Source organism: Carica papaya, chromosome 4 (assembly GCF_054855325.1).
Source record: "Carica papaya isolate Zhongbai chromosome 4, ASM5485532v1, whole genome shotgun sequence".
Lineage (NCBI taxonomy): Eukaryota > Viridiplantae > Streptophyta > Magnoliopsida > Brassicales > Caricaceae > Carica > Carica papaya.
Window position 1 is genome coordinate 24386322 of NC_142312.1, and position 25497 is coordinate 24411818.

At 36.5% G+C, this 25497-nt stretch overlaps 1 protein-coding gene across 5 annotated transcripts in view; it reads right to left on the bottom strand.

Moving 5' to 3' along the window:
* LOC110822791 (callose synthase 3) overlaps positions 1–24618 on the bottom strand; it is a 42667-nt gene extending 18049 nt beyond the window's left edge. For 2 of the 5 annotated variants that reach the window (XM_088218335.1, XM_088218336.1), the window contains exons 1-35: positions 24491–24618; positions 24276–24312; positions 23457–23695; positions 21967–22067; positions 20491–20615; positions 20285–20378; positions 19993–20103; positions 19750–19866; positions 19260–19352; positions 18659–18750; positions 18192–18318; positions 17154–17291; positions 16805–16881; positions 16563–16656; positions 12689–12814; positions 12487–12604; positions 11281–11615; positions 11069–11121; positions 10915–10975; positions 10594–10675; positions 10450–10499; positions 10276–10362; positions 9811–9945; positions 9626–9720; positions 9472–9556; positions 9238–9398; positions 8935–9058; positions 8749–8849; positions 8537–8669; positions 8299–8450; positions 7420–7529; positions 7205–7330; positions 7024–7092; positions 3511–3700; positions 3275–3431 (exon numbers count right to left, since the gene is read on the bottom strand). In XM_088218335.1, the coding sequence (XP_088074461.1) occupies positions 3275–3431; positions 3511–3700; positions 7024–7092; positions 7205–7330; positions 7420–7529; positions 8299–8450; positions 8537–8669; positions 8749–8849; positions 8935–9058; positions 9238–9398; positions 9472–9556; positions 9626–9720; positions 9811–9945; positions 10276–10362; positions 10450–10499; positions 10594–10675; positions 10915–10975; positions 11069–11121; positions 11281–11615; positions 12487–12604; positions 12689–12814; positions 16563–16656; positions 16805–16881; positions 17154–17291; positions 18192–18318; positions 18659–18750; positions 19260–19352; positions 19750–19866; positions 19993–20103; positions 20285–20378; positions 20491–20615; positions 21967–22067; positions 23457–23649 (3912 nt within the window). In that variant the 5' untranslated portion in view covers positions 23650–23695; positions 24276–24312; positions 24491–24618. Of the gene's footprint in view, positions 1–3274; positions 3432–3510; positions 3701–7023; positions 7093–7204; positions 7331–7419; positions 7530–8298; positions 8451–8536; positions 8670–8748; positions 8850–8934; positions 9059–9237; positions 9399–9471; positions 9557–9625; positions 9721–9810; positions 9946–10275; positions 10363–10449; positions 10500–10593; positions 10676–10914; positions 10976–11068; positions 11122–11280; positions 11616–12486; positions 12605–12688; positions 12815–16562; positions 16657–16804; positions 16882–17153; positions 17292–18191; positions 18319–18658; positions 18751–19259; positions 19353–19749; positions 19867–19992; positions 20104–20284; positions 20379–20490; positions 20616–21966; positions 22068–23456; positions 23696–24275; positions 24313–24418 lie in introns of those variants that run through there. The other 3 variants (XM_088218333.1, XM_088218334.1, XM_088218337.1) reach the window with 3 other exon arrangements.
* Between the last annotated feature and the right edge of the window lie 879 nt (positions 24619–25497).

Below are 25497 nucleotides of genomic sequence, written 5' to 3' on the forward strand. Positions count from 1 at the left end.
TAAATTTTTTTAAAAAATTTTCTCTTTTCTATTTTTCTTTATTAGTTGTAATTAATGTCTATATAAAAGTTAGTAGCAGCCAATAAAGAGAATAGACGATGAATTAAGAATTTTTGTAACGTCCCCGGAAATATTAAAATGAAATGAGTATTTAAATATATCAAATGTGGAAGCGAGATCAAAATTTCAGTTAACATCCCTTACACGAAAAACAAAAAACGTACTTAAAATATAAAAGATTAAACTAACTAAGAGAGAAACTCGAAAATAAAACTATGAGTATGACTACAGAGTCTCTAGGCATTCCCTTCGTCGTCCTCCTGCGGAACGGGGTCGGGAACCATGTCTTCCTGATCTGAAATGGTTAAATAAGGAGTGAGCTACACTAGCCCAGTAAGAACATCACGATATCTCACCGTCACGGAGGTAAAGGTGGGTAGAAAAACACAAAAAGACCAATGCAGCATATTTTACAACAAATCCTTTTATTTATGATAAAACCTTTACCATCCACTTACCTCGGTGGAATTTATGAAAACAATATAAGAAAAATAATAACATTATCACAATCATGGAATAATATAAGCTGTAAAACATAGCACTTATCACGCCTTTTGTAATTCAATCATTATACAACATATTCTTTTCTCATTTACCAGCCTACTAGTATCCATGGGGGTCCCTAGGGGTCCCGCTACCCGTTAACCTTTAACATTCATAATCAGTTTCCAGGGCCGTCCCCATACCCCGTCCGGTATGGGCGCCAAAACCATAAACCTCAATACCCCGTCCGGTTTGAGGGTGAAACGGGCCGTCCCCATACCCCGTCCGGTATGGGCGCCAAAACCATAAGATCTCCATACCCCGTCCGGCATGTGAGACCACAATCCCGGTAGGGTTCCCTACGGACCCGGTCCGTCCACCATCTCCCAGGATATCCAGTCAGGCTGACCCCATCATACAATTATCAGTCTACACAATGTTTCATTTCCCTTTTCCTCAATAAGCATCATCAATTCACATTTAAACAAGCAAATCGTAATTCATGCCGAACAGACAACATACAGTATCAGTTCTTCAGTCATTCAACCCATAATTAATGAAACAGTAATATATGCATTCGAAACTATAAAATGAACACATCAAACCCCATAATGCATTTAAAGCTGTAAAACAGGCCAAATAACAGTAAATCATCAATCACACTAGACTCGGGCTCCATTAGCAACCTTAAGCAATTTCACACATGCGTTAATTCAAGAAATACCGTTTTATCATTTTGAACTTTAATACCGTGATAGGAAATAGGGTGAGGGGTCCTTACTTGTTTTCGGGATCCGAATACGATTCACAGTGCGCCTGCAGGCCGTCCCTAATTTTTCCTGAATTTTTTCCGGGGAACTGAAACACACTAACAGTACCTGTACGTGTTCCAAAAAAAATCCAAATTAGGCCCAGGGCCCTTTTCGGACCAAATCGCAACTCCGGCACGGCGGCTCCGCCGTGCTCCGGCGACTTTCGGCCGTTTTCGGCCGAATTCGGCCACACTCGCATTGGTCCTTGTCAGAAAACAACCCTAGGGCCCTCGGGAGGCCAAAAATCACGGAAAAAGCGGAGCTTACCGGCGGCGGCGCTCTCGGGTACGGCGGCTCTCCGGCGAGGTTCGTGTTTTGGTGATTCAGCTTCGGTCAACCTGTAGAGAAAAGAATGGTGATCACGGTGATATAAAAATTGCATCGAACGGAGGCCGGGAAGGACCTCGTCGGAGGCAAAAAAACCGAGAGGGGCGCGGCGGCGCCGCTGGGTTTCGGCCGCGTATTCCGGCCGTTTGGCCGGGATTTCGGCCTCAATTTGGCCATAGGAGGAATCAGCGGAGAAAAACGAGTCGGGGGTATGAAATTTACCTCGATCGGCGGTCGGAAATTTTCCCGGTGCGGCGGCGGGTGGCGGCGGTCGGCCTCTGGTTCGTCTTCTCCGGCGAGCGGCGGGCGGCTAGGGTTTGTGGTCTGGTGTGGGGGTTCTATTTATAACCCCTTGCCTTTTGATCACAGCCGTTCATTTCGTTTTAATCTGGGCCGTTCGTTTTTGATTGAATCTGGGCCGTCCGTGCGATTGAATCTGGGCCGTCCGATCGCGCGATTGATCTGGGCCGTCGGATCGCACCCACGCGGATCGCCAACGTGGCTCCTTTCGGAGTGACGCGGTCTTGCCACGTGGCAGGCCCCGGTTGGCCGGGACTGCTGACCGGGCCTGCTGACGTGGCTGCTGACGTGGCCCCCCCCCCCTCCCTTTTTTTTTTTTTTTTTTTTTTTTTCCGGGTGCTACAATTTTTTTGTTAAAATTTTATTCCTTGTTATCACTTACCATGTTTTTGGTCTTTTGATTATTGTTCTATCTGATCTATCATGTTCAGTTTATTTCTCTCTATATTTTTCACCTCAGTCTCTACTTTCCTCTAACCAATCTTCATTCTTCTCTCGTTAATCTAAATTTTCTTTATTTCTAAAATATTAGGAGGAACAAGTTAGTTTAACTGCTATTCGTCTTGTGTCAAAATATGATGAAGAATAGGTGACAAAGAAGAAACCAAGACAGCCAGTGTTCATTAGTCGACACAGCTTTGAGGGATGTGGGTGTTTGAGTGATTGCCTGCTCATAGCAGACTAGATAAGAGCATGGTCAAGGATACTCTATTGTTTGAATTACGAGGAATGAGATAAACAGGAGGTCTTGTTATGGTGTTTAGAGTTTTGTATCCTACTAAATTTAGATTCTATAACCCTGAATTTTGGTTTAACAATTGTTACTATAAAGATTATCATGCTTTTACGGAGTTCGTCTTGTGAAAAGCTATACCAGTTGTTCATGGTTTCATGTGAAGGAACTTTTTTCTTTCTTATTACAAGAAAGGAGGTTTGGTAGTTCATAAAAAAGATCAAACATGTTATTGATTTTTGAAGCTGATTGGCCATTTGGTCCAACAAAATGCACTACTTTTCAGTTAAAACATCACCAAGACAGAAGGTCCTTCATTCTTTAGCAGGCAAAAGAATTTTTAGAAAGACAACAAATTTAGAAGTATGATCCACTTTCATGGTCATTTCTATAAATTCGTAAGTGAATAAACTGTACTGGTTTCTCCTTAATCTTAGATCCATGGTTTAGACAATGCCTTTTCATAGAGAATATTGAAGCATTTATCTTCATGCATACACACATTAGCAGTCATTTACCTTAAAAATAAACTTAAAAGTAAATACAAATTAGGTTTTACCTGGTCCAGATTTTGTACTGGTTCTGAAGAATCGATGGACTTTGGCAGTGCTGCCTTAACCAAAGCAGAGTAATAAACCTTCTGGTTTATCTTCTTAGATTTGTCTTTGTTCGGTTCTTCAACCTCATCTATGTAAGCAACACGGAGGGATGGGTATCTGCCAGTTGAAATTACAATTACCAGTTAAAAGAAACTGAAACCAGCATTTGAAAAGGAAATTACTTCCTGACACATACGTTGTCATAAGCCTCAAAATATCCTGAGCACGAGGATCACCAGATCGTTTATGAATACCATACTGCTGACATGATACCACATAGGTGAATTTCATGTCAGCTAGGGCTTGACATTGTGCCCATAATGATCTTTCTCCCTTTGAGTTGTCTTCTGTATTCAATTCTATGGCCTTATAACCTTCCATCAAATCTGAGAAGAAACAACAGCCAAAGCAAAGGCAAAAGAATTAACAATTAAGGCAACATGAGTAGGTATCCAAGCCTAATAAGTATTTAACATATATTGCAGCCTTCCTCCTTTGTTCACACTTGCAAGGTTCAATTTTGCTATAGGCGGGATTGATGAGGTCTGATCATTATATTCCTTATTGCTGATCATTGCTTCAAGGAAACCAGTAAGGATATCCTTGGCCATTGAAAGGAAATCTTTCACACCATGCTTGATGAACATGCTGTCGATATGTATATAGTTTACCAGAACCACTCAACCTACTTATGATTTACGTACCAAATATTTCAAACTGATTCTTGATACGGGTTGATTGGATTCGTTCTGCTTGTCAATCCAGATCTCAGAAGTTAGGGACCAGAATTATGAAGAAAGAGGGCCAATTGGTAGAGTATGACTCCAAAGATCATAAAAGTAAAGTATGGAAAGAGAGGGTGAAAAGTATATATCCTAACAAACTTCCTTTGAAATTTTAAATTAGTAACAGGTTATACCGGAGTTAGGAGTCCAAGTGAAGAACAGGATTCCATCAAACAATATTTCTTTCTTGGGACAATATATTAATGATTCAGTTCTTTGGGAATCTGTAAAATCAGTGCTAATATTATTATCCAAATAATAAACCTAATAAGTGGTTTATAGGAAATTTGAATCAAAACGGCGTATTGACTAAGCCAAACTCCTTTGAACCAAAATTTAGCAGCATCTATAGTATTTCGTATTTGCACCCCATACCATGACCCTTATGCACACATTCTAGCTAACTACGATCTTAATCTATCATTCCAAGGTTCATAATTACTCAATTTGTTAAACTGGCAATGAGTTTAATAATCTGTACTATGCACGTATAAAGACATGTATAGATATTGCAATTAATAATCAAATAAATATAAATATGTGAAGATACGGGATCTACAAGTGGTGAAGTTTGAGAGGTTGGTGGAATGGAAGAGAAACATCCTGTCCAAAGAGGGGAGATTCACATCATCAAAAGTACATAGACCAACTACCCATTTATTACATGTCCCTTTTGACAATCCCACTGAGTACTGCCAAGAGACCAGAATCAATTCAGTATACATTTATTTGGGGTGAATATGAGGATAACAAGAGATAGCACATGGTGGCGTGGGATAAGATCAAAAAGGAATGTCTTGAGGAGATTTGGGGTTCAGATCTCTAGTGAAGAGGAATTTGCCTTTACAGAGGAAGTGGTTTTGGAGATTCATGAAAGAAACGGTATCCTATAGTGGAGAGTGATAGTAGCGAAGTTTAGTACCGTGAATAACGGGTGGTATTCCAGAGCATTGACTAGATCACATGGGACGGGGATGTGAAAAACAAATATGCATGCTAGGAATAAATTCCAAGATTATATCAGGTGGAGGGTTGGCACTGGAGACAGAATAAGTTTTTGGCAAGACATTTGGCTTCGAGAGGGATCACTCAGAGATTAATTTTCCTAGACCTATTGATGTGATCCCATACACAACAAGTACTCAAGAGGCCATCGAAGACAAGCTGTCTCAAAAAGGAAAAGACACAAGTGTCCAGGATGAGTTAGGGCCAATAAGAAACCAAATCCAATTGCCTCTAGGTCCGATTACAAGAAACCGGGCCAAGAAGTTACTGAATATTTTCAATCTTTTCGTTCGAGAGTGGTGGAATAACGAGATCACCATTGAAGCCCAAGAGAAGGCCTAAAAGAAGCAATCAGGCCCAGAAGATCCGCGGACAGTCCATGCATGTGGCCTGCCTTTGGCACATGTGCGGACCACCACATGTACGAGAAAATTCACCCGCACACGCGGGATCGTTGCCTGCATGAAACAGCACGTGGCGTGTGCAAGCAGCAGCACCCACATGCCACAGCGCACATGCACATATGCAAAGACAGGAAGACACTTTCGCGACCTAGGCACATGCGTGCAGCAGCCCAGGCGCACACCCAGCACCCAGCGCGCACGAAAGACCAACCTGCACGGCAGATCAGTGCGCCCAAGGGTGGGTTTCTTCTCTTGGGAGTCTGCTTGAAAATGCATTCTAATTTTGGATAAGTTGATTATGAGGGAAAACATTCTTATGAATGCATACGACTTATGTAAGAGGAATGCAGAATCCTGCAGTCGTATTTGTGAATGGTGCCCATTTTTGTTTTGCTTTGGAGTTTAGTGTATGGCTTGCTGGGCTTCAACTAGGTTGTTGCTAGGTCGGTTAAGAAGGAGCTCCGAGCTTGGAAAGGTATCCCAAGTAATAAGAGGCTGAGAATGATCCCTCTGCTACCTATCTGGATTGAAATGAAAAGAATGGCTTTTGAGGGAATAGAATCTAGTTTTGACATGTTAAAGACCAACTGATTCCTTTTGTTTTTTAAATAAAAGTGAAATATTATTATGCATAAGGGCGTACCACCTGTATATAAAATAATTACATATCAATCAAGTGGTCAATGACTAAACCAATATCTTCACAATCTTTAATGTCATGACTTAACAAACTAAAACCAAAAGTATGAATCCATTTATCCCTAATGTTTACAAAGTCTCTATTCCCTCAAAAACTCTAGTATTTCTTGCTTTCCAAACTACCCAAAAAATGTAAGTGGAACAAGGAATAAATGCCCTTTCTTTTTATAAATACCCAGCCACGCACAGCTCTTTACTTACACTATCCACTATGACCCAATTCAGCCCCATAACCCCAAACACAGTAGACCAGATGTTGTATGTCACTGGGCACCCAAGTAACAAGTGGTAACATGATTCTTCATCCGCTTTACACAAGTAGCACCTATTAACCAAGATGTTAGCTCTCCTCCTTAACATGTCAAGAGTCAATATACATACTTTTGAGGCTTCCCAAGCAAAGAAAGCAATTCTAGGGGGAGCTTTGGACTGCCAAATCTGCTTAAAAGGTGCTGTCATACCATATCTGCCATCTCTCTTGCATACAAAATTATAGAAAGATTTCATGGAGAATCCCTCTTCTTATCCAATTTTCACACCCTTTTATCTTTATGTTCAGCCAAGTTAATGTTAGTCAAACAGAGTAGTAAATTGCTGTAATCTTCCACTTCTTAAGACCAACTGGTTCCAGACCCTAAATTTTTCTATTAAGGGTTAACCATTGCTTACTACTGATTATTTAGGAGAGTGGATTGACTATTGATGTCTTGATAATTTTTAAAAATACTTTGTATATGGGTTGTATTCCTTGGTGCTTGTGAATATAATTTATATTTTATTTTAAAAAGAAAAGTTCTCATTTGAAAGGGCACATACCTTCATGTTTGGCCATGTCAAGAAAAGCTTGAAGTTCCAAAGCTTTCCGGTAGTACATCATACCTCTTACTGGCAACGAGGAAGAAATATATTCTGGTAAATATATACAAATCTGCAAGCAGGCAGACAGACAGGGGAAAGGAGGAGGGAGAAAATAAAATTTTTTTAGAATTAAGTTTACCAGTTCTAGTCAAAGTTTGCCCCCTATAGGATGCCCAGAGACGAAGTTCCTCTTCTAGTTCCTCGTTTCCTTTAATTTCTTCTTCTGTTTTGCACTCTACCCGCTCAAGAAAATTTTTCCATTCATCTGCGCCGTAAGCACCAACGTAAAAAGAATCTTGAGGGAAAAGCAAATGAATTTTATTTTTCCAGTAATCAAATGACAAAAGAAAGAACCTGGAAAGATCTTTTGCAAGTAAAAGAGAATAGAAACACCATCTTCATTTTGCCCTTCCAAATCATGCAAGGAGAAGAGAACTTCCTCTGTGTAGTAGGGAGTTAAAACACTACAGCAAAGAAAATTAATGATTCAGAAAGTTTTATCCTGACCAAAGCCAATGAACTAATAACTCCTTAGGTTAATCAAATCTCAATCTCTTCATTTTTTTATGGAAACACTCATATATCAAAACAATAAACCACTTTGGCTTGCCACATATAGGGGATTCATGCTCAAGCTTGGATCCAAACTCAAGCTCGAGCTCAAGCTTTTAGAAGGATTCAGGAGGGAAAAAAAAGGAAAAGAAAAGAAAAACAGAACATATTTCCAGCTCATGGACTTATTTCATGGGGGTGAAGTGGGCTGTGGCTAGTTCAGCCAAATAGGAAATATAGGCTTGGAAACGCATCCACAGGGATAAAAGCTACAACAACTTAGCTCTTATCTCTTTGGCTATTTTATGGCTATCTTATGAGTATCTTATTGTTTTGATAGACTCACTAACACTTAATTTCAAACTCATAGTTTTTTTATTAAAGCTCATCCTCTCTACACTTGTAAGGACTTAGGGGACCTGATTGATATGTTAATAGACTTATAAAGTTTTTGTTGGCGCTTTTTAATACTATACTTTTCTCTTTAGAAAGAAAGTCTTCCGGTTATAATGTTCCTCATGCTAGTCGGTAACTATATGATAGCTACTAGCAGAGAATAAAATACAAAATAAAGAATTACAGATCTACAGTAGAAGAGAACAAGGGGAATCCAGTAGGTCTCAATAAAAAAAGAACACAAAATGCAGAACTATAGCCAAAATAATCAGAAAGAAGACTTACGAGAATGAAAGCATATTGCGAACTTTAGGTGAAGTAGGCATATCCATAAATAAAGAATTTGAGAAAAAAGAAATACGCCTCCGTGCTTCTAAGTTGGATGGCACATCCATGGCAGATTCCTTAGTATTCAGCAGAAGATTCAGCCGATTGATCTGTAAGCATAAGTAGGAATTAAGGATTTAATTTTATCTAAACGAAATTCGACTCTTGTGCCACATCTTTACCAAAGCCCATGCACCTTTTCTTTCCAAGCCTCTGTCACAGGTTCTATTGGAAATCTAATAGCTCCTGAAGATGCAAATAGCTGAATATGTTGATCAAGGGGGATCATTTCCTCATTCCCAGTTCCACCATGAATTGAATCTACCAAACTGTTTATGGAAAAACCAATACTATAAATGATTTGGCATGAGCATGCATTAGCTGAGGCATCATGTCAAGATGCCAAACCTTGATATATGATCCTCCATCATTATATCTCTTGTAACAACTTCCAGCATGTCCTGGAAAAGAATCACCACTTGATCTCTGTCATCTGCTTTATTATCTAGCTGCAAAAGGAAGCATTCAATTGATCAAAGGCTTAATTCAGAACCAAACTTCAAAAAAAAATGAAAAAGAAACTACAAAGATTACCAAATATTTTATCAGCTTGACGAAATGGTTATAGAGGCTAGGAAGAGCGCTCATCTTGTATTCACGAATCAGATCTCCATCTCGTATATGTTTGTCAACCTCAGAAAATATAAATTCTATAACTCTGGAAGCATTCGTTGAAGGAAACGTCATTAATTCTAGAGTCCGTTAGATCCAACCTAGCAACAATCCTTATAATGTGCATTTCAACAAACAATCTTAACAATATGAGTGATGTAAAGAAGGAATTTCTATGTCCAAGATACTCTCTAGTTATGCTTCCTCTATCAGAACAGAACTTACTCTTTCTCACGGTTCCCCTGAACCAAGAACCTAATAATGTTCCTGAATGAAGCATAGCACTCGCGAACAGCACAGGACATGTAATTGTCAGCTTCAATCCTCTTCTTCAGCTCTCGATCCTTCCCATTACTGTCCTTTGCCATGTCCAATGCTATTGGTATCTATAGCACAAATGGAGAATCACTAACTGAACAACAATGTTCCACATTCCATAAAGAATGGAAAGAAAAAAACCTTGCTAGCCAGTAAAAAAGGAGGCCATTGTATAAGTTCCAAATCACGGTCAGCCCAATATGGAACAAGTAACAAATTCATTTCCCTGAAAATTAAACAAGACTTAGTATGCTGGGGGAAAAAAGAAAGAATTGAGGTTTTGAAGTATGAGTACCTATCATCTATAAGATCTTCATCTCTAAAACTACTGATTATTCTGTTCCATAACTGAGCAAATCTTGCAGCCTCTTTCTCTTTGTTAGGAGGGATCTGCAATAACACCGTGTTACTAGTTTAATGGATGTGCTACGTTTCAAAATTCAAAACTAAATCCAGCTTAGAAAATGCCAAATACTCAACCTCAGCATAGTTACAGGAGAATGTGGCTCTTAGTCCTTTCCTCTTTGGCTCGCTCTTCTCATCTGGAATTAGACAGGCATTAAATGCACCAGGCAATGATTCAAAACGAGATCTGAGCATCCCTAATGTTCGAATCTGCAATAAACAAACATTAGAACAAGAGATATAAAGACCGAACAAATTTTTCTCTTATGTCTTCCCATATATCAAAGCAACAGGAATAGCATTATACTATAATGCAACTTCTAGTTATCACGCTTGTCAGCACCTAAATCATCAATGGAACTGTAGTTAAAAGACCACAAAGTAATGGAAGCAATAAAATAATGTTACATCAATGACATGATTAAGCATCAATAAAAAAAAGAAAAATTTACCTTTATTCAGCCAATTAATGATGGATAGCAATAAAAAATAACAAAATTGTAGTTAATATTTGAAGTTCAGATATGCAAGAGAACAAACCTCGCCAAGCCGGCGAAATGCACCATAAATACCCCCAAATAACGTTGAGAATATGGCGTACCAGATTTGCGTATCCATAAAATAGACCTAGAAAAAAGGACTAACAGAACTCAGCTAACAGAAATTTATGTAAATGGAGTAAATCGATTAAATACAAGTGAACATTATGCATACAAGAATAATTGGGGCCCAGAGTGCAACTATAACACCAATATTGTTCTTTGCTGCAAGATAAATAGAAAAATGAGCCTTTATTATGATTTATTTCCCCTTCAATAAGTTACTGCAAATAGAAGGCACATCTTCATGTTTCAGTACCACGTGGAAAGAATTCATGCCACTGGAAATTAGTTATCCGTACTTCCATAATAGACTTTGTCGGACCTACTAAAGGCTTTATCTGTTGCCAAGAAAGAGCTGTTAGAACAGCAATCAAAAATTAAAAAATGAACAAGAATAAGAAAAAGAATGGATCAGAATCGCAGTTCACATAATCTGTGGGTTCCTTAAACAAATTCATCTCCGTCTATACTTCACTTTAGTCCATCTTAGCATTTCCTTTTGTTAATTGTTGGACATATATTATTGATTACCAGAAGAAGAAGTAATTAAAGATCCCTGGATGAAGGAAACACAAACCTCAACATAGTAACTAAAACCCAACTTTGTAACTATAAGCAGAACCCAGAAGAGTGTGTATCTGAAATTTGAAACAATGTGAATTGGACACAAATATCATGATTAAGCATATGAAAATGGCAGTTGTATCCACACTCAAAAATCACATTCTTACTTGAACAGAGAAAATGTACTCTCGTGCATTCCCCTTCCAACGTAAAGCCGTGGCTGCAAGATGTCAGGGATAATTAACACTTAGTATAAAGGACCCATAGTGTCCAGAAAAATATTGAATATTATTGAGCTAATTAAATTATCAACATAAAAATACAAGTAACACACACAAACAAAACAATTTAGGACAAAGGCAAATGAAAGGTAAAAGACCTGTGACCACCACATCATGAGCATCACGATCTTATAGTTGGATCTCTCAAGGAACCGGCGAACGAAGGGGAAAAGAAACAATATAGCTGCTAGCATATTTGGTGACAAGTAGATAACAACAGCCAATATAAACAAGGAAGGTGAATTTGAATTTGAGCCAAACCAACTTTTGATGGTTTGAGCAAATCCTGGAGGATTTTCCCAGGTATAGGCATAAGTAACTGGTAGGACTATCACCCATGCTGCAGCTGAAACAACCTTCAAAATATATCTTAACTTGACATGAAATGACATGCTCCGTTGAGCCTTAAAACTGAGGATGACATCAAGGACAGCTGCACTAGTTAAGAAGGAAACAGATCATACACAGCTCTAGTAGTTTGAGGAATGCAATATAATGAAAGTTAGTATACTAAAGAAAAATCAAGCATTCTTAACGCACCAGCACTCCCCCCCCCCACCCCCAGGAGACCCAACAAAAAGGCCAAGAATTTAAGAGACAGGAGTCCCGGGAAATCAGAAAAGAAAAAAGAAAGTATAATGAACAGGCTTCACCCAACCAGAGAAAAAGAATAGATATATCCCTTCTGTCTTGGGTAATTGTTTTAGATTGTGCTATTTGATCGTTAAGTCCACCCTTGCAAAAACGAGAGCAAAGCTACTAGACTAAATAAAAACCAGACACTTACCTGAAAAGGAAAAAGAGAAACCAAACAAAGCAAGCTAAAACAAAATTTAACAGAAGAATTGCCAAGAATTCATCCTCAACAGCAAAGTAAAAGATCTATCTCCTTCACTTGGGTGACAACAGCATACATTTCACTATGAGATCAACAAGCACATACTTGCAAAACTAGCAAAAGTTAATATATCTAAGAAAAACCAAATAAAAGCAAGAAGAGGATTTTTAAGGTCTATAATGAAGCTCAAAACTAAAAACTAGATTAAATTGAGGTGACGTTGACAAAAATGCCAAATGATTTATCCATATTGGGGAAATAGATATTTCCACACACCATACTAGCAAGTCAGCATCAAATATCAGGTCGTGGCATATCTTTTGGCAAAATACAATCAAATACTTATTTTTTTGCAGTACATGTCAATCTTAAAATTATAACTGTTTACTTCTAAATTGACATCTAAGTTCTTCAAGCAACTTTAAAACATCTATTTTTAAGTCAAATGTTAGCCATATTGATATACCTTGTCCAAGCTTCAATATTGCAGCAGTTATAAATACACTAAGAACTTTCTTGAATACATCACCAGTAAAGATTGAACTTGGTTGCCCCGAGCCATTCCAAGCGACAATAATCATAACCTTGCAAGAAGCATCCACCATCAAGGACCATGCTAATTCATGAACAGAAAGTACATGAAAAATGCAGTGGAAGGATGTAAATACCTGTAAGCATAGAATAAAAAAACTCCACATCCTATCAAAGCTCCTGAAAATGTGCCAGAATGATCGGATCTCAACAAAATTAACTTTTCCCACCCACCTATTTCTTGCAGTAATGGGCTTGTCTTCCTGAGTGCCACATAGAAAGTGACTAATAACATTTGGAATATGAACATAAACAATAATTTGTAATTTTTTTAAAAATATAAAGTGTAAAATATAATATTAATAACAGCATCAATCTTGGACCTTGTCACAGAAACTATTAACTATGAGCCACTTGTCCTCAAATCTGAAAGGACAGAGACCCAACTTAAATCCATCGGAAAGTACGCAAATAGAAAAGTGATCAAAGATGGTCCATTGAAGAAGTTATTGGCACATGCCAGTTGTTTGTAACTGACAAGACACCGATACCAAAAATCTATCAATTCTAGAGCATGCCAGGTTGAATCTCTGATCACCTTTAAGAGGCAAATTCATTAAATCTATTATGTCCAGAGTTTCCTTGAATTCTTCAGCGCATAGCCATGAGAAGTGCTTTGTAAAATCATGTCAAAGATCCCTTTTCACCACCCATAGCTATTCCAATTTTAGTTTACAGTCTTTTAAGTCTTTCGATAGCAGCCCTTTTTCTCTCCCTTCACCTCTGTTGTACACTGGTGAATATACATTTTTGTCCATTTCTTCAATCTTCAAATAGACAGGAGATGGAACATTCACCCATCAAAGCCTCCAAATAGTTGACAGACCCCTCTTTCCATAAAAATAGAATTCTCTCAAAGGCTCCTCTAGTTGGAAGGTATTCCACCCGATCTTCTTAGACTTCCACAGGGTCCGAATAATCCCAACCGAAATTATTTCCATCTTGGTTTCCTGCAAGCAAATTACATCAGGATTCCATCTGGTCATGCAACCCTTAGTCACATGTCCCTTCTTATGATCATTAATACCTCTTATATTCCACGAAATGATACGACCAAACATGTTTAATTCTCATTCAGTCCCCCTCCTCCTATCCCCCTTCATCGGGATATCGTAATTTATGGAGGTCTACAACCATTCACCCACCAAAGCCTCCAAATAGTTGACAGACCCCTCTTTCCATAAAAATAGAATTCTCTCAAAGGCTCCTCTAGTTGGAAGGTATTCCACCCTATCATCTTAGACTTCACAGGGTCCGAATAATCCCAACAAAAATGATTTCCATCTTGGTTTCCTACGAGCAAATTACATCAGGATTCCATCTGGTCATGCAACCCTTAGTCACATGTCCCTTCTTATGATCATTAATACCTCTTATATTCCACGAAATGATACGACCAAACATGTTTAATTCTCATTCAGTCCCCCTCCTCATATCCCCCTTCATCGGGATATCGTAATCTCTCCATCTCCTCTTGCTTTTCATCTTTGACTTTAAACTCTCAACCCTCGCCTTCTCCATCCTTCTTTCCTCTATTTGGTTAAAGAGTTTCACAATCTGCTCCTCTAAACCATCATATGTCACCCCTAACAAAGAACTGATTCTCTAGACATTTTGCAAGACCCATCTAGAATTTTCTTCATCAATCAAATCCCCAATCCTCTCTCCCTATGTCTCCTCCTTTGTCTCCAACTTATTCTGTAGCACCAACATCATTTCCCTCCTAGTTTCAGCAACAATCATCCCCTCCTTTGGTTCGTCGGCCTCAAATTAGTCACCCTATGCAACTCCAAATCCCCTCCTAGTTTCAACAACAATCATCCCCTCCTTTGGTTCGTCGGCCTCAAATTAGTCACCCTCTGCAACTCCAAATCCTGAATCTTTCCCACTGCACACTTCTTTCCCCTCTTGAGCTCGGCTTGTCTCCCCTTCAACACTGCCTCTCTCTGAGCCATCGGAAACGGTCTTCATGCTCGCCTTCACCATTAGATGCACATACACTCTCCCTCCCCCACTATCGATGGCATGTTTCACTCTCTTTTCTGGGAAATGGGTCTCCAAATCAACCTAAGACTCGTTTTCAGCCCGATTCGCTCAACCCACTTCTCCTTCTCCACCCATGTGAACCGTTTAACCAGCCCACCCTCTCCTTTTGATTTTAAATTTGGTTCGCTTCATAGAGACTCTATTTGGCGCAATTTACTCCTAAAATGACAAATCCCCTCTGAGTTTTAGGCCTCATCAAAATGACCTGCCCTCCTTGCGTTTTGGACAATGGAATTTTGAAATTTAAATTTGACCTGGTCAATTCCAAGTCCGAATCTTGTCTTCTCAACGTGAATTCCTTCCCCACACCACCCTTCAAACCCACTGCAAAACTTCTTTTCCTTCTTTGATTCGACCCTCACCCGTAACTCCATTCTACATATCGGGCAACTTAGGATTTCTGGAGACTCATTGCTTCCACGAATCATGCTCTTTGTTTGCATCTGCCCACTGTCCCGATCCTCCTAACCTTCCTTGGTGGTTGACACTTCCACCCCACTAAATCAAGCAACTTAACCATCAATCTCCACCAACCATCAGCCTGCGACCCTTCCGGCATTAAAATGCATTTCACTGTGTCCCCCTTTACCTCTATGAGAACCAGAAACCTTCCCCTCCTATTCCTACTCAGCGCCCCAACAATTTATGCCTTCTTCCGCTCATACTCCAACCCCATGTCTTTTTTCTTTTTGACAAGTAAAAATCCTGAAACGCGCCCAACAACCATTCCACTTTGTCCTCCTAAAACGTGATTAATGCCCAAAAACCTCTCCCATTCTCGCTTACCCTAATGCCTTCTAGTCTATTCCCTTCACATGCAATTTTTTGAGATAGTTCCCTTCACAGACAATATCAAATGTTTTCCTTTCAATGGACAAAAATCGTCTACTTTGGGAACATTTGTCGTAAGAGAATATGCCTGCGAATTTACAACACATGGTACTCTTAAAAGCGAAATGCCTTTGACCTTCGACCTCCTTGTGGGCTAGACTTTGACTAGTTACAGGCTGACCTTCGCCTTCACCCACGCCTTCCTTCGGCTTTCGACCTTCAACCTTTGACCTTTCTTTGAAATCAAATGTTATCAATTACAAACATTGTCATTCATATTTTAAAATATGTAGAACTTCATTTTCCATCTAGCTCATTTCCCATTCAACTCATTCAGTCTCTAGCTCTACTTTCCTATTAGCCTTGATGTGCACAAGTAGCACAAATGTTTTTCTGAGTTATCCCCATCCCTACTTTGAATTTCTAGGAGGTAGGAATTCAATTCCTAATTAATTAAAGTGAAAAGTGGATTACCGCCCCAAAGAATTCAAGGAAACAATATGAATAACTAAAAGAAAAAATAAACAAATTTCATCTTGAAATTATATATATTATTGATTTTTAGAGAGAAAAAATTATTAACTTTATCTTCTCACACACTTTATGTTGTTAGATCTGAGATATTTATAAAACTGCTAACCTACTGATAAGAAAATTTTTATTTTAGTAGAATTCTAATTCTATAAGATAATTATTTTTATAAAATCTTAATTACATCATAATAATAAATTAAAATAATTAAATAATAAAATATGGTAATCAATATTTATCAAGGCTATATAAAAGTAAGAATTAATAATTAACTAATAACTATTGAGTAGTAATTAAGAATTGACTAGTATCTAACTAGAAATTGAATAAGAAATGAACCGAAGAGGCATTTAGAAGATGTCTTTTTTTCTTTTAGAAGAGGCTGTTAGAAGATGTTTAATGAAATTAGCTATAAAAGCTAATGTAACGTCATTGCTAGGCACTTTGATTCTCTCCCTCCATCTACCTCTTCTAACTATTAACTTAGGAATACCTGAGAGTGAATGAAAGAAGAAAACAGAAAAATAGCAATCATTTTCTTACCCCATTTTTCTCAGAACGGAGCTGTCCAATAGACAGACAAAAGAAATCAGCATCTGCACGCATTGGCCAACCCAACCGGAAACAATCAACTGACCTACACTCAATTGAACGTGAAAAGATGAACCAGTACAAATATTTACAACAAAGAGGAAATACAACTAAAATAAAGGTCTTACACCATAAGTGACCAATAGAAATATGTACAATGAAGAGGAAATGCAACAGGAATAAAGGATTTATACCAGAAGTATTCGTTTAGATCATCATAATTTCTCCACTGAGAATGTTTTGACTTCCCTTTTTGGCTCCTTTGAGCTTCCTATCAACCAGACCATTCATGACAGTAAGAAAAGATTTAAACGAAAGATTCTTCTTCATAAAAGAGAAATGTTACTTGAGAGAGAGAAATGTGATGCAATTGCTGAGGAAATAATACTCCAATAAAATTAGGAAAAAAAACTAAGGAAACAACAAACAATTGAAGCATAAGAATATTAAAAATGAAAGCTACTTAGAATCCTAAAGGTGAACTTACATAAAAAAAATAAAAAGAAAAAAAATCCAAAAGGTGAAAGAAATAGCACATAATACCCTTGCAATTACTTCGTAGATTGGAGTAACAACTTTCCTCAAAAAAGCCTCTTCTTCGCCTCCATAAGCAGGCTTCACATTCTCTCCTGTCATGGGACTAACATTTCCAGCCAGCATACCATACAGTTCAAATGCCATCTGGAGTTAAATGAAGCAAATAAGTGATTCATATTTAAATACAGCAGAATATGCCATGAAGCATTTGTTAGGAGATAGATCGAAAGAGATAATAGATAGAAGCATTAATGCAAAGTGTTAATCACTCAGCATAAAATGTTAATTGGATCTTCAGTAAAAAACCTTACAGATATCTCTCTCAAAATATGTTTGATGTGTTTTCACAGTTCAGGGAGTAACTGTAATCCGTTTGTCCATTGCCCTGTGGCAAGGATAATCTGGTCAAAGGTGTTTTCTACACTTGTGGAAGCGTGGTAAATCCCCCTAATCTAGAAATCTGTCTAATTTAACATGGTGTTGGGAGGAGTAATCGGCATAAGTTGTTCAGGGGAGGGCCTATCATTTGCCAGTTTGCAGGCCATCTTGCTGGAAGTTTTAACCTGTTTCAACTACCATATATGATTGCAATAGGATTATTTTCTTTGTTTTTCTTTTAGCAAAGGCACACAGTTACTTTGGGGATGTCATGATCTGTTTTGCGGAAGGATTGAGTTTCTTTATGTCTTAATGCATTTTGAAAGTTCTAAGGAAAAAGATCAATCTGCAAAATTATCATTAAATATTAGAAATATGCAAATGGTAAAGGTACCATAATTTTTCCCCAAGGTTGAAGGTGGGATTTCCTTTTGAGTTCTTATAGCTTATCTCAACACTCTCAAGTCCGAGACAAAACATTCATCAAAATGCAAAAAAGTAACTCTAATTTTCACATGAATGTTAAGATATGTATAGAAATCAATCAGAAAGGAGAGGGATAGGATTCGAAATGCATGTCTAGAGAAGCCTGCTTACACAATGGTTAAAAGCCACATACAATAAGCTAGGTCAGGTATAAGAAAAATAGATAATCTGAATACATACATGATGATAAATATAACAAAGGCACTCTGGCATAAATCTCAAGTTTGCAGCTTCCCCCCATATTAGAAGATACAGACCCATGTACAATAATTTACGCTGTTGAACTTCCTGCTGTATGGTTGGTAACCTGCAGATTATGAATTTCAAGAAAAATTAATGGTGCACTTAAAAGATAAAAACATGAGAGATTGAATAACCTTTTATTTACCAATTAATACAGCATGAGCCCTGTTTTATCAGGCACAAAACATATTCCATTCACCAATATTAATGCTTTCTTGAGTTCTTTTAGACATATTGTCATTTCAGGTTAAAATTTAATACTAACATAACTTTCAACATGCTACCTTACCAAACACCAATTAAAAGATGCACATGACTATCCGTGGATTAACATTGTAGTGGACTCCAGTAAAGGCAATGATGAGGAGTCTAGAAAAAAAAGTAGCAATTGTGAGGAGTCTTACCAGAGACTACTTTTCCGATCCAAGTATTTGCACCATTTTTTGTAGTTCTTAAAAAGTTTCTTCATCACTTCTGTAAGGGCACGATCATCCAACTAAGCATGAACATTCCCAAGTTAATCACAAGCCAATAATTGACAGCTTTATGACCAAGATCTTTATTTTCAAATAGTAAAAGAAAATACAGGTGCGGCTGGCCTCTTATAATATTCTACTGCACAATTAAGCAATCGAATACACATTGCTATCTTTCAAACAACCAGTTTTTGAGATATTTTCTTATTCAGAAACTTTAGTGTGGCACAGATATCTAACAAGTTCAAAATAAGCATGACTGATCGACACATAGCCACAAAGAACTTCATGAACAAGATACAAAAGAATAGATGAAAGAATGAGTTTACCAACATAAGAGCCAGAAGTCTCTGGTAAAAGGAATTCATATATATTAAATATATATCATAAAATCCCAAATAAAGGTTGTTCAAATTTTTAATATTAGACAAAGATCGAGGAAAGTAGAAGAAGCACCCAACTTTAATTTTACCATAAAATAATACACAAGAACATCTTATAAGAATAATTATCTGATCAGAACACAAACCTTGGGTTGTTGATCAGGATTTGGAAACTGCCGTATGTGCACATTGGCAAGTAATAAGATCAGGTGCTCCCTTTGATTTGCCACATTATCTTTCTGAAAAATTAACATTAGCTAGTTAGCATTTGCTAAGAAGATTTAGGATCACTGCTTCCAAACCTTGAGTTTCTAGTTTAAATGTTATCCTCCTATTGAGGGAGAAGGTTTAGAGAACTTTTTTTAAAAAATAAGAAGCTTTAAATAACTTTATTTATAGTAGGACGAGTTCTGATCAATAAAATTTCTGTAATTGGGTTTGCAACCCCCTTGGTGCCTTGTGTTATATATTCATTTAAATAGAAGTTCTACAAGTATTTCAAAAAAAAATTCTACAAGGTCCCTATTTCAAAAACAAGTTCTACAAGGTCCCAAACAACTCAGGTTGAAAATATAGCTTTGGTAGACCAGAAAATACATTGAAAATGAGACTATTTCATTTAAACAAAAAAATTACCTGAAATCCAAACATTTCCTGAAGCCAATCTAGAATGTCTTCGTCTTTCTTCTTCTTGTGATCCTTGGGCCACGGAAGACCCCTGGTGTTACGAAGAGCCAGAACGGCTGCTTGGATCTTCAATATCCACAGAAATATATATATATATATATATATATATATATATTTATATATTACTAAAGAAAGCTAACAAAAGAAGAAAGGCTAAAGCGGATATTGGCAGATAAGGTGGACATTTGAAACCTCAGGATATCTCATAATCGCCTGACTTGCACTATCAGGATCAAGAGGAAGGATATTGTAAGGGACATATATCTGGGTCTTCTCCGCTACCTTATCTTGAGCCTCCAAAATCTATTATGCAGAAATCAATAATAATTATATCTTATAGTATAATAGAATGCCAAATGGTAATCAAGAAGGAGGCGAACTTCTTAATCTGAAAGTAAACTATTTGAGATAAAGAGTTACATCTCCGTAGGCAACATATTTTGACAAGTACAATAACAGATCAAGATGTGTCATGAAGATTCACCTCGCGATCAACTTCAATAGATTGTGTCAGATTAACAGCCTTCAAAACCTCAAAGAGAACATTAGCAGTTTGGTATGCCTTTGTCAGTTGGGCCCTAGAAAGAAATAGAAAATTATATCAGCAATCACTTTAGGAACTGCAAGTATGCGACCTAAATATACCCTGTGCCAAATGCCACAAAAAGAAACAACTATAAAGATACTAACCGATCAGCTTTATCAGCGGCATTTTGCAGCGCCTGGATATATTTCTTATAATAATGCTGATAAAAACTTTGCATTTCACGAGCATCACTTTTTTTAACCCTCCCCATTAATGTTGGATCATTCTCCTGTCCAAAAAAAAAGCCCAGAAATCACTGCCAGCAATGGTCCAGACAAATAAAGAAGTTGTAAGTGCTGGAGAAAGAAATATTCCAAGACATAACACCTCCAATTGCACTACAGGTAGGTCATACTTAACCTAATCTTCAGCCCATTTACAGCACAGATTTTTGTTTTGGATAGAATTATTTATAGCACAGATTAATAGTTAAACACTAAATTAACACCTCTTAAGTGTGTTACAGTCATAGCAAACCCACTATCACATCCCATTATGGCAAAGGTTTTGGATTAAATTCATAAGCAGGAATCTACGATATACAACACCAAAAACATGCACATGCCCCCTCCCATGGCCGTTGGGGCATTGGACCCCTACACATACTACCTCCAAGTTCCTTGACTTTTTGAAGATTTTAAAGGACAGATTTGAGATTTTCTTACCTTGATGCGTCGTCATTTTAAAACTAAAGGTCGAATCTTCACTAAATAGGGTCTAGTGATGCAAAATAAGAAGATATTGCTTTGGAATAAATTTTCAATTAAAGAAGTTTTGTGTGCTAATTACTATTTTGTATTTTTAATTTATTAAGGTTTATTTAGGCACTACAAATTTTAATTTTCTATTTAAGTAAATTTAAATATTAGAGGAACTAGAAACTTCTAAATCTCATCTTTTATAATTTTCCCTATAGTCACAGCTGATGTCTATATAAAGGCTAATTAGCTGCCAACAAAGAGATAAGAGACAATGATGAATTAAAAATTCCCTTTCTAGGCTTTAACTCACTGTTGCGTTCCTTCTTCCTATTTATTATTATGTCTAAACTATCCCTTAAATGTACTTCTCCTTATGTTTCTTCACCTTATTCTCCAATTTTCACTGGCCTATTTTATTCTTATGTTTCTCATCTAAAGATTCTTTATTTTTAATCTACTGCAGGATATGTTAGTTTCTTCACCACTTGTCCGGCATCATTTACTTTTAAGTGAGAGATTGATTATCTACTATAACATTTACAGGCAAGAAGCTTTTGCAATGGGTGGTACCCCCTGTTTTTTGGTATCTTGTTAATATATATTCTTTACAAATTTTATTTCAAAAAAATATTTATTGGCAAGAAGTTCAATATGCAATTCTTGTTGCACAAAGATATATTAGGAAGTAGTCTAACAAGACAGATGCCGTTTAACTAAAAACAAATTCATGCTGGTCTAATTAAAACATGAACATCCAATATACAAGAATTCAATTGGTTCAATTAAGTATTATTCTGGTTCTTGGCCAAAAAAAAAGGACAACTACAAGCCAAAACAGTGAACATACTGAAGTTCTTCAAGTAAAACAAAAGCACTGACCCTTTCAAGGCGCTGAAGAAGGGCAGTTTTGAATTGACGAACACCTCGCCCACTAGATGTGGGATCCAATCTGTGAGCTTTCTCAAAGGCATAAAATCGGCCTACACTCAGAAGCATTATACACAGATAATCAGATATGCAACCAATAAATAACACATAAGATTTCTCACTAAAAAAATAACACTTTAGATTAGATGATAGAAGAAAGAAACTAGATTAGAACATAGACAAAAATATTGATTTTTTTATAGGACATATAGAAACTGACAACAAATGCAATTATTAGTCAGACACATGAACTTTGAAACATTTCATAATGATATAATTATAAAGTATTTCTATAGCTTCTATTAAGAAAGTCATCAATCAATTCTGTGATACCCTAATTTTATATTAGAAAAATATGTGATTGTTCAGTTTCATATAAGAGCTTAAGACACGCACTAACAATAGCTTGAACTTGAACTTTTAAGAGTCAGCAATTTGGACACGAAAAATTGTTGGGCTAATGGTGTTTGGCTCTAGGGAATTACAATTGTATCAAAGCATATGTCAGCATGGTGTTAGATCTTGGACCTCATGAGCATTTGGATTGTGATTTCTGATTTTGAAATATTGTTTTGTTGAGGACATCAAGGATTTCAGTTACAGAAATTATGATACACCAATCCCACATCAGAAAAATATGTAATTATTGAACTCTATATAAAAGCTTAAGCCACACAGTATCAATATTGAGCTTCAATTTTTAAGAGTGATTGGGCTCAAGACGTTACAAATACAATCACTTACTGAACAATTGAGGAGTTATGAAAAATTGAGGAATCATATTGCATAAACCATACACGATGTACTATTGTGTTTACATTAATAGCTTGCTAGAAAACTAAATTAACCGAAGTAATTTTTAGAGGAAGACTTTTTCACACTATTAATGGAAATGTTCTATCATATTAATGTATACTTGTCATACAAGATAATTCCTCTTGACATACTATACAATTTCCATCAATCTATATAAATTATGATTTTGAAATCTTGGAAAAGTAATCCCAAGGTTAAGTTGCAGTAAGTGTTGGTTCTCTTTTATAGGAATTCTCACATTTATAGCAACAAAGAGTATCATAATTATTACTTTCCTGACCTCATCCACACACTAGCTAACTACCAATTAAAAGCAAATTTCAAACAAAAACAAAAGACTTCTCCAAAAACTAGCTTTTCCATCAAACGTGAACAAATGCCAAAAATAAAAAAAAGTAGGAACGTAGAACGATAAACAAGATTAAAGACGTATGGGATTCATGTCAATAATTGTTAATGTACATGCATAAGAAAGTAAAATAACTTGGGTGTGAACCTTGTACTTCCATTTTACATTAAGAGAACTGGAAATGATTATCCACAAAATGCAACTCGCAAATCCATCAGATGAATAGACAGGTTAGTGACAAAACAAGTATAAAACCCATAAAGTTAACAGTACTTACAAAGATAAGCAACTCTTGGGTTGTTCTTCTCAACCTCATTTGCCACACGAAGAATGGGGGCGATTTCAGACAGTGAAGATGGTACGATCTCACTGTCAAAAGATTCTCCAAGATTACCCACAGTCTGTGTCCGCATGATTCGCCTCTGTGGGGGCTGCTGCTGCAGATCGGAGGCCCCTCTTGATGTCGACATCTTGGCCCTCAGAACCAAATAAGAATCTCAGAGTGCAAGCAACTCACTTCATTCAATAGCCAGAACAAAAAAAAAGAATCAACTGAAAATCGAACTTGTAGTCAATTATATCAAACTATACATCGAGTAACTCCTGGAAGAGAAGAAAACAAACACCACGAGGATGAAAGATAAGATAGGCAACATGCAAAGAGAAGTCATCTGACAAAGCAATACCACGGAAAAACGAAGCTAATTGAACGAAAAACGCAAAACAAGTAAAAGAAGCTAAGAACTCAAACACAATGTAAATCAAATAAAGCAGCATAATGTAAATCGACTAAAAGAAAAAAAGAAATTAAACACCAAGTAAAACAACTAAAAGAAGCAAACAAATTAAACACAATGTAAATTAAAATAAAAGAAGTAAGCCACAGGAACAGCAAGTTTGCGAAAGGAATCAAAGCTCAGCTCTAGTAAGAAAAGAAAATTTCAACAACGCATCAAAGCAACACATAGCAATAACTAAAAAAGTACAGGACGAAAAAAGAAAGAACAAAAAAGCAAATATAAAACAGAAATGCAAACAGTTACTCGAAAAATGCAAACGTCAAGCACCAATCTAAGTAGTCATTTTAGACAACTACCAGGTGATTAAGGAAGCTGAGGTGCTAAATCTGACATCTGCAACAAGAAGCAAAGAGAAAACAAGCAATGAGCAAAGTAAACAAACACACAAAATGTGAAAATAGCGTTAGTAAAGATAGCTCAAAAGAGTCAAAGTGAAAACCCTAAAAGAGAGAAAGTGCAAAGTGCGAGATAAAGCTGCAACTTTAAGCTACTTAGCAAGAAAGTAAGCAACCTAAAAAGAGAGCCAGTGGGAAGCAGGAGGAAGACGAGCAGACGAGAGACGTTTACATGAGAAAATTACTAAACCAGGAGTTCTCGTCTCTTTTAATGCTTTCGTATTGGTGGGGCTTTCGTCTTTTTGAATTAAGGTTTCGGGATACGAAATCCGGCTTGAAGTTTAATAAAATATCGATAATACCACTGGGTCAGAGTCTTGTTTCTGCTTAGCCAAATTTGTTATATCACAACAGTGAGTATCTTGTTCTAAAAAGTTTTTTTTAAAAAAAAATAATTAAATTCAAAGCTAAAATAAAGAAAAATAGGCACTAATTAATACACGATAATCTTGTGGCATAACTTTCTGATTTTTTTTTTTTTTCAATTAAAAAAAATTGATTTGCAGATAATCTAATATTAGTTATTATTATATCAATATATATACAATACGGTTTAAATCAAAATAATTTAAAATGTAAGAACTTTTTTTAAAATATAATGACTAAAATTACAAAAAAAATAATAATAATATAAAAATATTTTTGTTTATAATTAAAATATAATTTAGGTAAATACTAAAAATACCATTTGGGCCTGAGTAATAAAGCCCATTATTAATGAGGTATACTCCTCTTTCCCCATTTAATTTTTAATGGACACTTTAATAATTTTGACCAATTCAATCTTTCTCCAACACTTAAAACGCTGAAAATTTATAAAATGAGTCAACATTTAGTGTTTTAGATAAATATTCTAATAATTAATTGTAATCTGACAATATATATATATATATATATGAATGACATTTTATAATCGAACCTACCAAATTTAATTTCTTTAAAATTGATTTGATGTTTTTTTTTTTTTAAAAAAAAAAAATATATATATATATATATATATATATATATATATATATGAATTTGGGTCGGATCAATTAAAAGCGACAGAGAAAGAGTCGTCATGACTTGACTTGCTCTACGTATATATATATATATTACTGATTTAGTAATAATACAATATATA